This window comes from Anarrhichthys ocellatus, unplaced genomic scaffold (genome assembly GCF_004355925.1).
Source record: "Anarrhichthys ocellatus isolate YVR2014 unplaced genomic scaffold, GSC_Weel_1.0 scaffold13, whole genome shotgun sequence".
NCBI lineage: Eukaryota > Metazoa > Chordata > Actinopteri > Perciformes > Anarhichadidae > Anarrhichthys > Anarrhichthys ocellatus.
Window position 1 is genome coordinate 1,290,218 of NW_022280043.1, and position 15,551 is coordinate 1,305,768.

The 15,551-nt window shown below is 38.1% G+C and overlaps 2 protein-coding genes across 3 annotated transcripts in view; one reads left to right on the forward strand and one right to left on the reverse strand.

The window, feature by feature from the left end:
• Nucleotides 1-4,568: 4,568 nt before the first annotated feature.
• LOC116386411 (sialic acid-binding Ig-like lectin 14) lies at nucleotides 4,569-15,507 on the forward strand. Of its 2 annotated transcripts, XM_031852570.1 has the most exons (10): nucleotides 4,569-4,688; nucleotides 5,839-5,908; nucleotides 6,126-6,488; nucleotides 7,456-7,746; nucleotides 8,417-8,665; nucleotides 8,751-9,011; nucleotides 9,128-9,218; nucleotides 9,435-9,527; nucleotides 9,645-9,717; nucleotides 9,802-15,507. In XM_031852570.1, exons 2-10 carry the CDS (start codon nucleotides 5,860-5,862, stop codon nucleotides 9,835-9,837), a joined length of 1,506 nt encoding a protein of 501 aa, XP_031708430.1. In that variant the 5' UTR covers nucleotides 4,569-4,688; nucleotides 5,839-5,859; the 3' UTR covers nucleotides 9,838-15,507. The 2 variants fall into 2 exon arrangements, with proteins under 2 accessions (XP_031708430.1, XP_031708431.1); XM_031852571.1 differs by lacking the exon at nucleotides 4,569-4,688 and having other exon boundaries at nucleotides 5,808-5,908.
• Nucleotides 13,828-15,551, reverse strand: part of LOC116386421 (uncharacterized) — a 3,264-nt gene continuing 1,540 nt past the window's right edge. The window contains exons 7-9 of the mRNA XM_031852601.1: nucleotides 15,350-15,418; nucleotides 15,042-15,123; nucleotides 13,828-14,942 (exon numbers count right to left, since the gene is read on the reverse strand). Of these exons, the coding sequence (XP_031708461.1) occupies nucleotides 14,868-14,942; nucleotides 15,042-15,123; nucleotides 15,350-15,418 (226 nt within the window). The 3' untranslated portion in view covers nucleotides 13,828-14,867. The remainder of the gene's footprint in view (nucleotides 14,943-15,041; nucleotides 15,124-15,349; nucleotides 15,419-15,551) is intronic.

Genomic DNA, 15,551 nt, shown 5'->3' on the forward strand with positions numbered 1-15,551 from the left:
AGTTATCCTGTTATCCATCTGTGTTTATTGCACCCACATTGGATCTTGAACAACTTGTGCAGTCTCTCTCCTCCTGTATGTGTTGTGGTGCTGGCTCCTCTGTTTGGTTCCTCTGCTGTGTCAGTGCTTTCTTTATAGGGCAGCAGACCTGATTGAGGAGTATTCAATGGCATTGGACACACCTGGGCCCCGTGCATAAACAATTGAGCAGCTGAAGTCATTGTTGACAGTTCTCCTCATCTCGTACCTTTGTTGTGGCTCTTGGTTTCCTCTCTTTTCTTTTTTTTAACAGCACAACACTCATGGAGCACATTTTCATGAATCCACTTCCTACAATACTGACTTTACAGATTCCTCCCATCTATGTATTTGACTTACGTATATTTAGGTATGAACTACTTTATTTCTTAAAAGGGACAGTGTGTACATTTTAGTGGCATCTAGTGGTTTGTGGCAGGTTGCAACCAACCAAATGTATCGGAGAACTACGGTGGCCTACGGGTAAGGACAGGTATCTTTAAGATTTTAGTACAGCTAAGGGCTACTCTTATCAATACTCGGTTCTTCTACATGGCTAAATAATTGTTTTTTAAACGATATACAAGATTTTAAAAACAAATACATTTACAACAGATTTAGAAGTTATTTATAATTTAAATATTGCTAAATATTATTTCTACAGCATTAACGGTTATGTTTACAAAGAGTTTATAAAGAATGAAGAGCACAGAGATCCATCAGTGTCAGTTATTCCTCCTGTCTTCTGTACATTTTACACGTTCACAAATGTATTGGTATTGGCTTTTTACTGGAACATATTTAATTGTCATAACAAGCACTTTAAGCCCTTTAAGTACACCCATGTGTCTCCCATTTTTGACACGACATAGCTCCCGCCTGGGAACAATAAAACAGCCATCAGTGGGGTACCCAAACAAGTCATCACTCCTTTAGGCTACTTCGCCACGACTCACTTTGTCTGGACAACTTGTCCCACCCGCACAAACCTTGTGTAGCTCGCCTGGGTGAGTAGACCTACAGCTTGTGGCCCTAGTTTCTTGGACTGCCATCGGGTTCGGCTCTGCAACTGCGTCCACGTGCTCCGCTATGTGTCTCTGGCCAGCACTTAGTATAACATGTAGCTGTGCTCCCACCTCCATTAATTGACTCCACACAGGTGTGTTTAACTTTGCTAATAGCTGTGGCCAGGTCGAAATCCCCAACGGAATCTACACACAACACATTACAATTCAACACAATCCGAGAGAACTGAACAACCCAAAACAACTTAAATATAAATAACTATAACATACAGAGCAAATATAACAAACATAAGAAATACATTAATACATGCAACTCAAAATATAATTGCAATATAATGAATAAAGCCTCACAGATATATGCTACTTGATTATGATGAAAAGATATTTGGCACCTTTTTTATTCAACTAGATGGAGCTTCTACATCAGAGTTGTCAGAGAAACTTATTTTGGACAGTGGTAATTGAGATGTTCTGACAGTTAAACCAAAATTAACTCAAAGATGCATTTTTTTACATGTTAAAGCTGCATTAAAATTTTGTTAGGCTACAAGGGGACAGAAAAAATCCCAAAACAAACTTGTTCACACACAGTTGCAGCAGATGTGACGCAACATTATTGTCCCATATCTTGTGGACCACATTCACACCTGGCATTAACATCTGATCTGTATCAGGTATTGATAAATACCTTATTATCTATCTGTCTATTCTATCTAATCCACCCACACTGGATCTGTAACAGCTTGTCAACAAACACGGTACGTCTTAGGTCAAAGGAAACAATGAGCTCTGTTTTTCTTTTTGAAAGGGAGGACTTATCTGTAGCTTTTTGCCTGGTTTACTTGAGGACTAAGAGTTGAAAGTAGATGTCCTTTCAACTTGTTCAGGAAGCAGTTTTTCTTAAGAATGTGTTCACACTGTACAGATTAAATTTATTCCAATAAAGATCTGATTCTTGCATTTACATGCGTTCTGTCCTCTTGCAGGGAAAATATATACAGATGTAGATCACAAGTTCATGTATAAATGACCAAGTGTAAATGTGATGTAACTATTCTCTTACGCCTGAGAGAAACCTGTTTCTCTTTAGCTGTTAATGGCTTGAATTTCTTGGTCTAAAGGAGGATACATCCCAATACAAAAAAACCCCACATCTAATTTAAATCCACCATGACCCACGACCTACTGTCTACTGAACTGATTTTTCAGCAAACATGTTTCTTTGTACATTAAATTTAGATTCTTACTCAGTCTGTTGTGACTGCTTCCTCATTGTTTGATTGGCAATGCATGTGTCCTCCCCAAGAGGAATGTAAACCTTTTTCACTCATACTTTAGTCTCATAAATATCCAACAGTATGAAATATGTAGCGCTTACTTTTTTATTCAACTACCTTTTTCTTCTTGTCAGAGAAACAATGGGACAATGGGTTGTTACCAACGGTCATGGATGATTGGTGCACCCTAAGTACTCATTCAGTCGTGTCAGTCAGATGGTGCTTTAAGATTGTTTAAGAGTAGCTGAAGTCATGGAAGGGTGTGGGCGACAATAGGAAACAAACTGAATTAGATAACTAGTGTGGTGGAAAGTTCAAGAATTTCTGTAGTTCTCCTCAACAACAACACAGCTACCGCTTAATCATGCAAGAAGCAAATATCAGTGCCATTGTTTGTCTTTAAATGATAAAAAATACACTTTGTAACACTTATCAGGATCATCTGTTACAGCCGAGCCAACTGAAGAGGAATTAGTTTGTCATACAGAAATGACATGCATCTGAATTTAGAGACTTTTTCAAGTAATAAAATGGGTTTTAAATTGGAACTTTCAAAAGATGATGCCTCACATAACACTTATTTAGCAGCTGGCATCAGAACAGATATGATCAAATTCAAACACATGAAAGAAACTTTTGGAAAACTATGAGGAACATGTTTGGTTTATTCTCCTCATCAAAATTAACGAGAAACCAATTTAAACCTTAATGGGATAATAACTTTCTCATAGCACCCGCATTGACCAACAGAAGTGAAATGAGCAATCTCCAAAATTATGACGAAAGATGCGTCTGTTTACTGAATATTTCAGCCATTCTTTATTTTTGAACCAGGAACTGTCATCGTCTCTTTATATGACACATTCACAACATTTTGGACATATTTTAACGACTATATTACTGTAGTTCTGCTTTCAGTTAAGATGCAAAATAAACTGAACGTGGGGTCTACTTGCTGGAGAGATACTATTCAGTCACCAATAGACAGACATATTGATCCTTTTGGAGTACACCATCTCAAATTTTGTGGTCAATAATTTCTACACAGTCCCTGCTTACAAAACAATACAGCCATATACTCATTGAAAAGTTTAAATGCTGCATAAAGGGGCTACAGTGACATGAATTATCTCAAGGGAAAATGTAATATTATTAACAAATGTAACAATGGCATGTGTACTTAATCGTATACAGTTTATATTAACAGCATACTTTATATTATACTTCGTACACCATTAAGATGCAACCTGAAACAAAATAAATCAAACTCAAACATTGATGATAAAGACCTAAGCTTACAACAAATACAACTGGATGAAATGTATGCTTTGACTGTGTGTTTGTGATTGAAGGAATTTCCCAGTGATTGACTGACCGACTGATTAAATACAAACTGTTTGGAGGAACCATTCATCAGCAGTGATTAACTTGTATTGTTACTGCCGTGTTTATTCTCACCCAGAGAGATACAATTAATTATTCCTTTGATGACAGACAAGATCAGGCCTTCAATCTGCCCCGCAGGACAGTCCTTAAAATGAAGGAGTCCGACCACCTCTCATTTAACGTTGGGACAGCAAACAAACCAGAGGAAAGGAGGGACATCCCCGTGACCTGTTTTACTTATCAGGTAAAAAACTATGTGTGGATTCTACAGTTTAGCATTGTATTTTTCATGTAATGTGTAATTTTCATTTTGGTACATTTCCTGCTTTTTAATTCACAGAATTTCCGATTGAAGCACATTTCCTGCCATGGGAAACTCAGTGTCCACTGGCTTCATCACTCCTACTCCCAAGAAACTGTCCTGGGGGCGCCAGGAAGAGGACACAGTCAAGCTGGAGGACGTCTTCACACAGCGAGAGGAGGCTCTCTGGAGAGTAAAAGCAAAGCAGAGTTTATCTGTGAAAAAGGTCCACCTCACTCGCAGCATCCGCTACGTGGACCTAGCTCTCCAGGAGAGCGACAGCCTTTATCCAAATATGGGCGAAATGCTGAACCCTGCTTTTGTTGGAGATGAAGCCTCATGAATGAGTGAATTCACTGCAGACAATTAAATCTTCAACACAGCAAGAAGATACTGTCAGTTGTGATGTTTGAAGGGATAATGGCAAACAGCCCCTGTAATGCTACTGCAACATGAGAGGTCTGTCATAGAGACACAGTTTTCACCACAAGACTGGGTGTGAACCTATAACCAGGAAATGTGTGTCAACCGTTTTCGGTGTGAAATGGAAGCAAAAGTGACAATATATTTATTGTACAGTTTCAGATAATCACAATTTGAGCAAATATCAATCTGATCAAGGCTGAACTGAGCAAAGGAAATCTAACATCTCTGCGTCCGTGAAACACACAAAGGTGTAAGGTAGAGTAATGACATTTTTCTGTGAGAAGAGCTTCATATCTTAAAAAAGAGTGATATCATTTGCAGCGTCTGTGGACTTTTCAAGGAGTTTACATGTCACTGTTTTCAATCCGCACTGTTGTCTTATCTTTGTACCACATGGATTTTGAATCAATGTATTGTATCTTAGCACAGTGTTCTCAAGGTTATTTAGAGTCATTTGTCTGAAGCAAATACAGTTTGTAACTAACTTGTAAGAAAGCTTGTTGGACAAATACATTAAACCTTCCAGCTGATTCTGTTTTAGCCTCTTGATTAATTTGCAGTGCAAAAATGGGTCATTGTACTATGTCTAATCTGAGGTTTAATATTTTTACTGCTGTCAAATAATAAACTACAATGTATCAGAAAAGGTCTCCAACATATTCATTAGCAAGTAAATAAAAAAACAGTGATACCCGCACTGATAGAGAAATTACTGTTGTGCATAATTAAGTCATTTTACAATCGCACTGTTATAATAATTAGTGCTTCTTTAGTAAAGGTAACTCATCTCATTGAATTCAGAGTGGGCTCGCACTAACGAACGGCGGCCCGTCAATGGGGCTATAAGGCTTTACATCAATATCAAATGAATAATTAAAGGAACCATGATTGAGGTTTTTAGTTCTCCATATCAAAAAATATGTTGTTGTTGGCGATGATCTCAAAGACAAATGGGCTTCATAAATAGGGGAACAATCCTGACAGAACTAAAAGTGGAGAAGTCATGAATACTAAAATAAATTCAATAAGAAGGAAGTGAGAGCAGCAGAACGGCACACCTTTTGGTAAAGTCCAGGGTTGTGATATCAGATGCAGAACAGAGATAACATTTAAAAAGCGTTAAATACTAATGAGAAACTTTTTTATATATACAGCTTAGGTGAGAATAGTTTAGAGCACAAGACATGGTTAAAAAAATAATAATGATGATGATTAGTACAAAAGACTTCCCTAATATATGACTGACGAGAAAATAAATCTAAATTTGTGTGTAGCGCATTGTGTGTGTGTGTGTGTGTGTGTGCTGTATTAAAAGTGGAATGGAAACTGGAGGAGTCATCCCTCACTGGAGGGAAATGACTGTGGCACCTGACAAGCTTGGAAATATCTGTCATTTTATTCACAGGTCTGACCCCCAGACGGCGAGATGGATTCTGTCAAATGGCTTATGATTTTTGTGTGCCTTTGCGTTAAAGGTATGGCACATTCTCTACACTGTAAAGCCAGCTAATAATCTCTTGTTGCTCACAAGAAATGCAGTTAAACAGTCAGGTTTTTGTCTTTTTGATGTGTTAATATCGTTTTTGTTCAGGCCAAGATTTTAATTTTTAGATGAATTTGTATTTTTCATGCAAGTCCTTCTCTTCTCTACTTTGTCTTTGTCTCATTTTATCCCGTTTTCCTCTGCAACAGTTACTCAAACTGAAGCCTCATCTTGGACAATTCAGGTGCCGTCCTCAGTCAAAGGTCTCCCTGGATCCTGTGTGGTGATCCCCTGCTCATTTAACTACCCAGATCCAGGCAAGAAGATCACTGAGTTCACGGGGATGTGGCTCAAGGCGACACATGAGGTCATCTATCACCCAGACAAGTCGAAAAGGATGCAGCAGTATCGGAATCGGACAGAGTTGCTGGGAGATGTCAGACAGAAGAGCTGCTCACTGAAGATTGATCCCCTTCAACAAGATGACCGAGGGCCTTTTTTTTTCAGGATTGAAATGGCAGACTATGAAATGTTTTCCTACAGAAAGAACACAGTCTCCATTACAATGATTAGTAAGTAATAACAACAACTCTAACCAGACTTGTGTAAGAGTACAGTTAATTCCAGCATTTTAACAGAAGTCTCTTTTTAATTACCGTGTTGCAATCAGTGAATCAGGAAAACAGTCATTTGGTTACTTTCCTCATGTTATTTAGTTACTTGTTCTACTTCAGATGTTTGTGCAAACAACCACGTTTCCAAAGAAATAATTACAACACATTTACATTTTTACCTCAAAGGTTTATGTCAGTTGTGTCCGAAAACTGAATTTGTAATTATAAGCTCAAACAAAGTCCTCTGACAATTCAACTGTTTTGGTCATTTAGGTTGCAATTGTTGGTTCCGATTCCCACTTCCTTATTTGTGCTCTTGTAACTGGTTGGTCTCCTCTCGCTTTAAATAACTTTGATCAAAACACAACTGAAACAGTTTCATTTCTTGAGAAAGATATATTGAATGCCGCCCATTTTGAGAATTCCTATGTGTTAAATCCTGTGCCAAAATGGTTCAGTCAACATTTCTATTTGTCCAAATCTTGAAATCAGACTGAAAACCTATGATTTTGTGATGAAAGTACATTGACAATTAGAGTTTTATCAGAGGGGGAACTGCCTTTTGTTAAGCTAAATTTGGATTTGGGGCAGCACATGGGATTGATGAAGTAAAAAAGTAACAGCAACATCCCAAGAGCACATGGCATCAATACCACCTGAATAAAACAGGGAATGTCTTTCTTTCTATGCTATGCCTTTACCATACAGTCCAGTGTTTAGTAGTAATTTCATGTGTTGTGTTTTGGTAACCTTATGTCATTTCACATGATTTGGGATTTTCAAGTTTTTTATCTTTGTCAACTAAAGTGCTTCCACAATTCATGGAAGCCCCAACATCATGTGATGCCAGAATACAAAGTTGACCAGCCCAGTAGATTAAGTACCCTCCACTGCCTGCCTATCATGATCTTTCTTATTGTTACAGGTGAACTAAATCCCATCCAATTCTCAGTGAAGGAGGAGGTAATGGAGGGTCAAAATGTGTCTGCATCCTGCTCTGTGTCTCACTCCTGCCCCACTTCACCACCTGTCTTCACCTGGAGCCTCCCTGGAGACAAACACTTTCAATCACAGCCGCTGGACAATGGCCACTGGACAGCAACATCTACTCTGAACTTTCACCCTACCAGCGCTGATCACAACAAGCCTTTACAATGCACCGTGACATACAAGGGAGGGCAGCACCACAAAGCAGAAAAGGTCCTCCGAGTAAAATGTAAGTCTTTGTGGCCATTATAAAAACTGCTGATATAAACATTACTCATTTCGCTGTGCCCTTACTTACTTTCCTATTGCTTTTTTAGCAACACTAGCTCTGCCAGAAATATGTCATTAACTATTCAGTCAATCGTGGCCCCTAGACTATAAATGTTACTGATGTTGGTGATCCCTTGACTTTTTCTCTAGCACCAACATAAAGTTGACATTTGTTGTTTTGAGTCAAATGTCTGGACAACTATTGGATTAATTGCACACATTTATGTGCTCCAATTGTTATAACTTTGGTGACTTTTCGTTTACTGCAACCATTTGGTTTACTTTTTTTTTTACAATACTTTGGTTTAGGACCACACACTTGCAAAACTAATGACATTCCCATCAGCCTTGAACGTTTTTTGTATATTGTGCTAATTATCAAATATTATCATGCAAACAAGATTTTCAACATGATAAACATTATACCTGTCATGCAATGTCATTGAGAGCATTTAGCAAAGTTAACGCTAGCGTTTGATAGCTCAAAGCACTGCTGTCCCTGTATGTACAGCCTCACAGAGATGCTGGCATGGCTGTAGACTCTTATCATCTTGTTTGTTTATGTGCATTACTTTGTAAAAGACTGCCAAATATACTACATCATGGTATTATTGTATGATTCCATGCAGACGCCCCAGTGAATGTGAATATTGAGCACAAGTCAGATGTACAGGAGGGAGAAGCTGTGCGACTAAGATGCTCCAGTGATGCTAACCCCCCAGCCACCTATCAGTGGCATAATGAAACGGGTGCTCAACTGCATCAAGGAAATCTCTACACGCTGCCAAATGTCTCCAGACACACAGGAGCCCTGTTCTGTACTGCCATCAATGCAGTGGGACAAGGCAAATCAAACCCTTTGCGGCTCAATGTGTTATGTAAGTAAACAATCAAAGAAATGCACTGATAAAGGAGAGTTTTCTTTTAAAAGTATCTCATAAAAGTACATTCTTGTGTTTACAGATGTGCCTGAGATTAAGACGATCTCTTCCTGCTCCTTAGAGGCGGATATGGTGAAGTGTGTGTGCATTGCAGAGTCCCAGCCTGCCAGTATGGTCTATTTTGTGCTTTCTGACAGGGTCCTGCCAAGCATCAAGGTAGAAAAACATGGCTCCGTTACCATCGGGACTCTGCAGGCAGAGTTTGGATCTTCCCGGGTCGTTTACTGTCTGGCAAACAACACGCTTGGCAATGCCAACCTAACACTCTCTTTACCTGTTAACAGTAAGGAAGATTTATTTTTATTTCCAGAAGTGCATGACACACACCTCAAGACAAGAGGCATACATTTTATATTGATAAAGACAAAAATTTACACCACATGGTTTCTGTTTGGACAGGTAAGATGCAGAATCTTTATATTATCATCGCTTCTGGAGCAGGCGGGATTTTGGTGATGCTTTTAATAACAGTGAGAGTTTTTAAAAAATGGTAAGTTGCTATGAAAAAATGTTTCCTGTCATTTAAACTAAGTAGTAAAATGATTTTGCTTCTCAATAACAGTCAAAGCACATCCTTCTGACCATGTGGTAGCAGAAAGTCAGCTTGCAAAATCTTTCAAATGTATTGAATTTTCAGTTTCAGTTGTTGTGAAAAGTTTCAATAGTTGTTTTCATGTTCCTAAATTAAAAACCATTATTCTCCCAGCAGGGGGAGATCTGCGAGTGCACTGACACCTCACATTAGTACCGAGAAGGCAAAAAAAGATGTGGCGCTCCCTCAGTATTCTGCAACTAAAAGGTTTCAGTCATTCACCTCAGTTTGAACAAAACAATCCTAATGATGTAAAATGACACAAGGAAGCTGACCTTAAATAATCCTGTGTGTTTATGTTTTTTTTTTTTGTTCTGCCCGAAGAAAAGAGAAGAGCCATGAGGATGTACATTGCGTAGGTATTTATGCCACCGACCATATATACGGCAACATGGAGGTATGTTAAGCTGTCTTCATTCATTCATTCATTTAATATTTACATGCATGAGAGAAGAGAGTGAGTTAATTTTGTTTCCTACAGACTGACTGTGATGATGCAATCTACGCCAATATGTAACTTTGTTGAATTCATTGGGGGAACAGCTGCAGTCCCTCTGTTGTCCAACTGATGTGAGTCAAGAAAGCTGCAAAATTATTAATATGCTATCTTCTGTATAAATGACAAATTATATTTTTCTGTCTCCTGTAATTCACATACAGTAAATGTTTTTCTGTTTTTTTTAAGTTGTTCATGTCTAAATATGACTTTTCCCTGACTGCTTGTCTGATCATAAGTAACAGATTTGTTGTAAAAAAAAAAATCACCATCAAACTACTTACCTGTTTTATTTGCCAATGTGTCACCCAACAACAACACTTGCTGCACAAGCTACACCTTTTTAATTTCCTCTTTTGCAGCCATGGTTTCTTTATCAGAGTAACAGATAAGAACATCGCTGTTGAAGTTACAAAATGCTGGCTTGCTGCCAAATAACCCTGTTAACCCCTGTTGACTTTTTTGTTCACGGCTATAAAAGCAACACAGTCACTGTGCTCATCACAGCACAGCACAGATGCGCTGAACATATGTGTACACTTGCCTCACAAAAACAGTTGCGTCACAATGTCAAAACACTCAAGGAAGAATAATTTCAATGCCGTACTAACTGACTGACTTTACTGTAAATGTTTGAGTATGTGCAGCAGCACAGATTATACTCACTCATTAATCAACTGAAACAAGTTAGAAAGTGAAAATATTCTATGTGTGCTCAGGTCAATGTGGAAAACCCCTTGAGGTTTTTCTTGAAGTGTGTTAATGATAAAAAGACAGGAAGCCAAAGGGGAAGCTACTGTCTAAGGTGCAAAAAAAGAGTACTGAAGTGATCACACATTTCAAAAACAGAAACACCAAACATCGCTCTATTCTTGGCACAAGCCTTGCCTCAAATGATCATAAACTGTAAACGCAAACTCACTTTGGGAGATACAGTATTCCTCAACAGCTTTGTAGTATTTAGAAAAATGTGGATAAAAGGCCCAAAGTCATCTTCCCAGTTTAATGCAGTCTGATTTATATCGCTGTGTAACAAACATTAACACCATGAAATCTGGAAAAACTGCTTACAACTCATTTGCTAACTGCTAATTCAGCAATCTTTAGCATTCAGATAAAAAAAAAAAATCTGTGAAGGGTAGCCCACAAGTTGTTCATATTTCATCTTTAGAATTTAAAAATGGTGAAGGAATTTAAATATTGCCTGTTGATTTGTTTTCTTTAATCTCTTGAAAGTTCAACCTCATAGTTGCCCTGAAAAATTTTATAATCTGAAATAATTAAAAAATATATCAACAAATCATACAATCAAGTTTTTTTATGACAAAATGTATTACACATTCTCACAAAACTGTGTTAGTTTATTCATATTCAAACACAAATCAAAGGGGGGCATCTTTCTCCATCACACCCTTCTGTTTTTACACAATCAAGCATTTAATTATTTAATGGTATTTCATTTGAATAAGACACACTATAAATCATATTGAAAGAAGCATCAAACAGTGAAGTATTACTGAAGTAAACACACCAGATATGACGTGGTAAATAACTGATCATGAGAGTGACACTCTCAAGAGTTCGGGCATTTCAGGTTTTTCAAATGGCATTACAGTGTGCAGTGATGTGTTAACTGACTGATTGTGTTTCTTAATTCAGAATGCGGACTCATAATTCACTTTTGGTCAAACAGTATCTCTCTGTAATCATATCACATCAGGGTAGTATTTCCTTTTCAGCTCAACATCTGTATGGAGAGTAAACTTTTACAAATGTAGCATCTGAGAGACATTAATTAAACTACAGATGTGAAACTTGTTGACACATTAATTATTATTTACCATGCAGAATGAAAGGGTGATATTTAGGCCGTTGCACTGGGCTTACATTACATTGTGGGAATCACGGAGCTCGTCACATGCTTCCCTCCTCTGTACCGCGCTGTGCAGTTTAAAGGCTTGTCGAAGTCAGTGAGTCGAGGGGGAAAGGTCAGGGTTGACACCGTCTTCCACTGCCACGTATTCAGCTTCTTTATTTGAGAGGTGACGGTTCCAGATCGGCTCCAGGACAATTTGGGGGGAAACATTGGGCAGGCGTGAGACACAGAGCAGGAGGCAGTTACTATATCTGTCACCTCCACAGACAGAGATCTGTTTCGCCTGCAGAGTTTGAATAGAATGTCAACACAATATATTACAGTGATTCAAATATTTACAAAAAATCTAAGTGTGTTGCCTTACAAATTATTAAAGTAATCTATAATACTCATGTATAACATCAATGGATACTGGATTATTTGTGAAGGAGAAGCTTCCGTATTGCGGCATTTCAATCCTGAAGTAGAAAGGGCCACCATCACTATACCTGACACCATCCAGCAGCATGGTGCAGTTGTTTACTTCCAGAGCTCCCAAAATCTGGGTTCGTTTTTTGTATTCCTTGGGCAGTTTCCATTTTGCGGAGATTGGTTGCGACCACCTTATTCTCGTCCTTCCAGAATCCTCGCCACCTGTTCACGTTCTGCATTGTGTTGGGCTTAGGGTAAATGTAGATGCAGGGAATAACTACACAGCAGCCCTGCACGACAGGAATCTTTGTCGGTACGTTTATTGACCACAAGACGTGAGAGGTCTGGACATGGATCACTGAAAACAAGAGAGAACATTGATTTATCATTAAGTGTAAGATAAAATATGTTATGCAAAAGAATGGTTAATGTAAGACTCACCATGTAACAACAGAAAGGAAAACCACAACCTCAGCTCCATCACTGACAAGGAAGAGAAATCTAAAGTGTAAAAAAAAGGCATGAGGCAATGAAAGACACATTAAACGGCTTGTTGTATTTTTGCACCAACAATTCCCTCACCTCTGAATCCTTTTAATGGCTGTGTGAGTGCACCTTCTCTTGGTGAAGATGTGTGCAGTGTCATTTGTATGTGATATTTAAAGTCCAACTTCACCCTTTAAAGCTGAAAGCGTTACCGAATGTTTTACAAAGCGTTGAGCTCATGACGTGAGTTAAACAGATACAGCAGAAGCTCAGGAGACGGATGTTGTTGCAGTATGTGATTACTTTGTTACTTGTCATCTGTTTAACATGTTACTTCTGTTTCAACTTAAAAATATGAATACAGAAAGGAATTCCACAGAACACAGTGTTCCAGCAATGCACAGACGCTACATTTTGTGTCACTGCCGACGGAAAAAACACAAGAAAAAATGGAAAAAGATGAATCACTAAAAGGACTGTTTTTAAGACTATCACTGCCAAATGCACAACCCAGATGGGCAGATGCAAAAAAAATTATTTAATAAAGCAAAAACTCACAAAAACAGGAAGTAAAATGAAATGACAAACTAACGGCCCTGGAGTCACTGACAGCCAACCAGTGTGCCATAGAGAAAACCTGTGAGAAGATCTTAGAAATTTACAAGATTTACAAGAACTGTAACCACATTTCCTTTTGAGGAAATTAACCATGGGGGAAATTCCATTTCTACATTTCACAGCTTTGCTGTTCAGGCATGTCTTGAAGAGTCATGTGATGGTCAGTCAAATGAGGTCAAACCTCACAAAGAAGAAATTTGATATTCTGTGTTTTTAATAGCTTTTGAATCCGTAACTGGTATTTGAGTTGCAACTCTAATAAGTTTGTAAACTGACAAAATTCAGAATTTTACTTCTATGAGTAAAATCCACCTATTTAAGTTAATATTCAGGGAGGCAAAGATTGCAACAAGGGATTGTGGGAGCGGCTGAACATAGTGTAAAATATTGTTTTAAAGTACGGCATAAGAATTTGTTTAGTTTGGTCTGTCACATTAGAGAAATTGCAGTACAAATGAAATGAAAAACTAGGACAAGAGACTCTCAGCGATGATGATAAGCCAGCTCCAGTATGCACACCGATACAACCAAGGTCGAGAAAGGCTCATCCTCAGCAAAATCTAATCGAAATTTGGCTATTGCTCAATAAATGTAGAACACTTTGGACAAACAATGACATCCACTTTTAACCTTTTATTGTTTGGTACAGTTCTTATTCTATATCATAGTTCTAAATTAAATGGCATTACAAAAAAGAACTTCATCTCTAAATAAGAGACTGAATCAGAAAAGAAAACAGAAGTTTCAGCTCCTGCCCAGATGACACATGAAGTGAATTGACAAACATATTGAGAAAGACTAGAAAAAACACAATGCATCATGTCACATCACCCAAGATGTGTCAAGTGAAGTTGCACAGCTGTACAGTGGAACATAGCAGATTACATGAATATATTCCACAGAAAACGGAACTCTTGATATCTTCTCCCGTTTCACGCTTGGTTATGGTGAGGGAAAGATCACAGCATTAAAAGGTAAACATCGATTGCAGGTCACACCAGGGGGCACATTTGTAAAATGAGTGATAATGTGTTAAGACACATTTGAAGCCTTGGTTCTGAGCAATAATAAACTGTCCATTATCAATGGTTACATATCCACTGTAATAAACAAAGGCCAAATAAACAACTTATATATGAAATTATATAAAGAAATATCATCTATTTGTCACTGGGAAATTGGTCCCTGGAAACAGACATGCATAAGGTCTCCCATCTCTACTTCATATAGGACATCCAGACTGAAAGAGACACCAAACAACTACAAATGACGCAGCTTGCTTGACTTTGTAGTTTTGCACCTCATTGTGTTTTCTTTTTTGTCTCTGTGTAGTCGTACACAGTGGCCATTTTTTGTCTCTTGTGGTAGTCTCATTGTAGTTGTTTTTCGTCTCTTTCTGGTCGTCTCTTGGTGGGCCCATCAGATTGAGGGGGATGCCCTCTCACAATTTCTGCAACTATGAGCCAGTAAATACAGAAGACTAACTGTAACTCTGCTTTGTTTTTATTAATGGCATGTCGTTTTTATCTCATAAAATCCTTTAGAGGATGCAATGATTCCTTTCTTACTCGTGATAACAAAACCATGTTCACACATGCAGGATACAGAAATACCGTTCAAAATGAAGTTCCAAATAGATTTGTGAGAAGCAGCTTTTCGACTATTTTGAATAATCCACATTTCCATATATATTGTCTGAGTGATCCGTACTTTGAGCCATCTGATCTGGAGGGGCCTGCAAAGACAGACGTTGGGTTATATATTAGGCTGTGGTTTTTGTCTTAGTTCCCATCTTCTTAGTAAATTAAAACCCAACCGAGTGGGGGTATTGTACCTCAATGTTGATGTAGACAGGTTCATCAATGTCCTTCAGTTCGGAGGGTTCCTTGTGCTCTTGTCTTTTGCAAGATGCTTCACTGAAAAGACAAAAGAGACCAGGTTGGATTCCAACTTGAGAGACAGGAGATCAGAAATGTGTCATTATGTCAGCAATTCACATTCACATATCTGGTGGAACAGCTGTTTTCAGAGTCAAAAGTCTTCATAAGTATAGTATTAAACTTTGCTTTCTGTATTATACACAGTAACAACAAATAATATCTACACTCTAATTCGATTTCACATTTGTATCAAGAAACAAACCTTTTCAATTGGTTTGCTCGGCTAAAATTTGCATAATGTCCAGAATCTTCCCTGGTAAAAGATTTTGACCTGTGAAAATAGTGAAAAAGATATTAGCCTTTCATCTGTTTGTATAAAAATATTTTTACAACACATTTGAAGCCCCCCCCCCCCCACACTATTTTCACAGGTCAAAATCTTTTACCAGGGAAGATTCTGGACA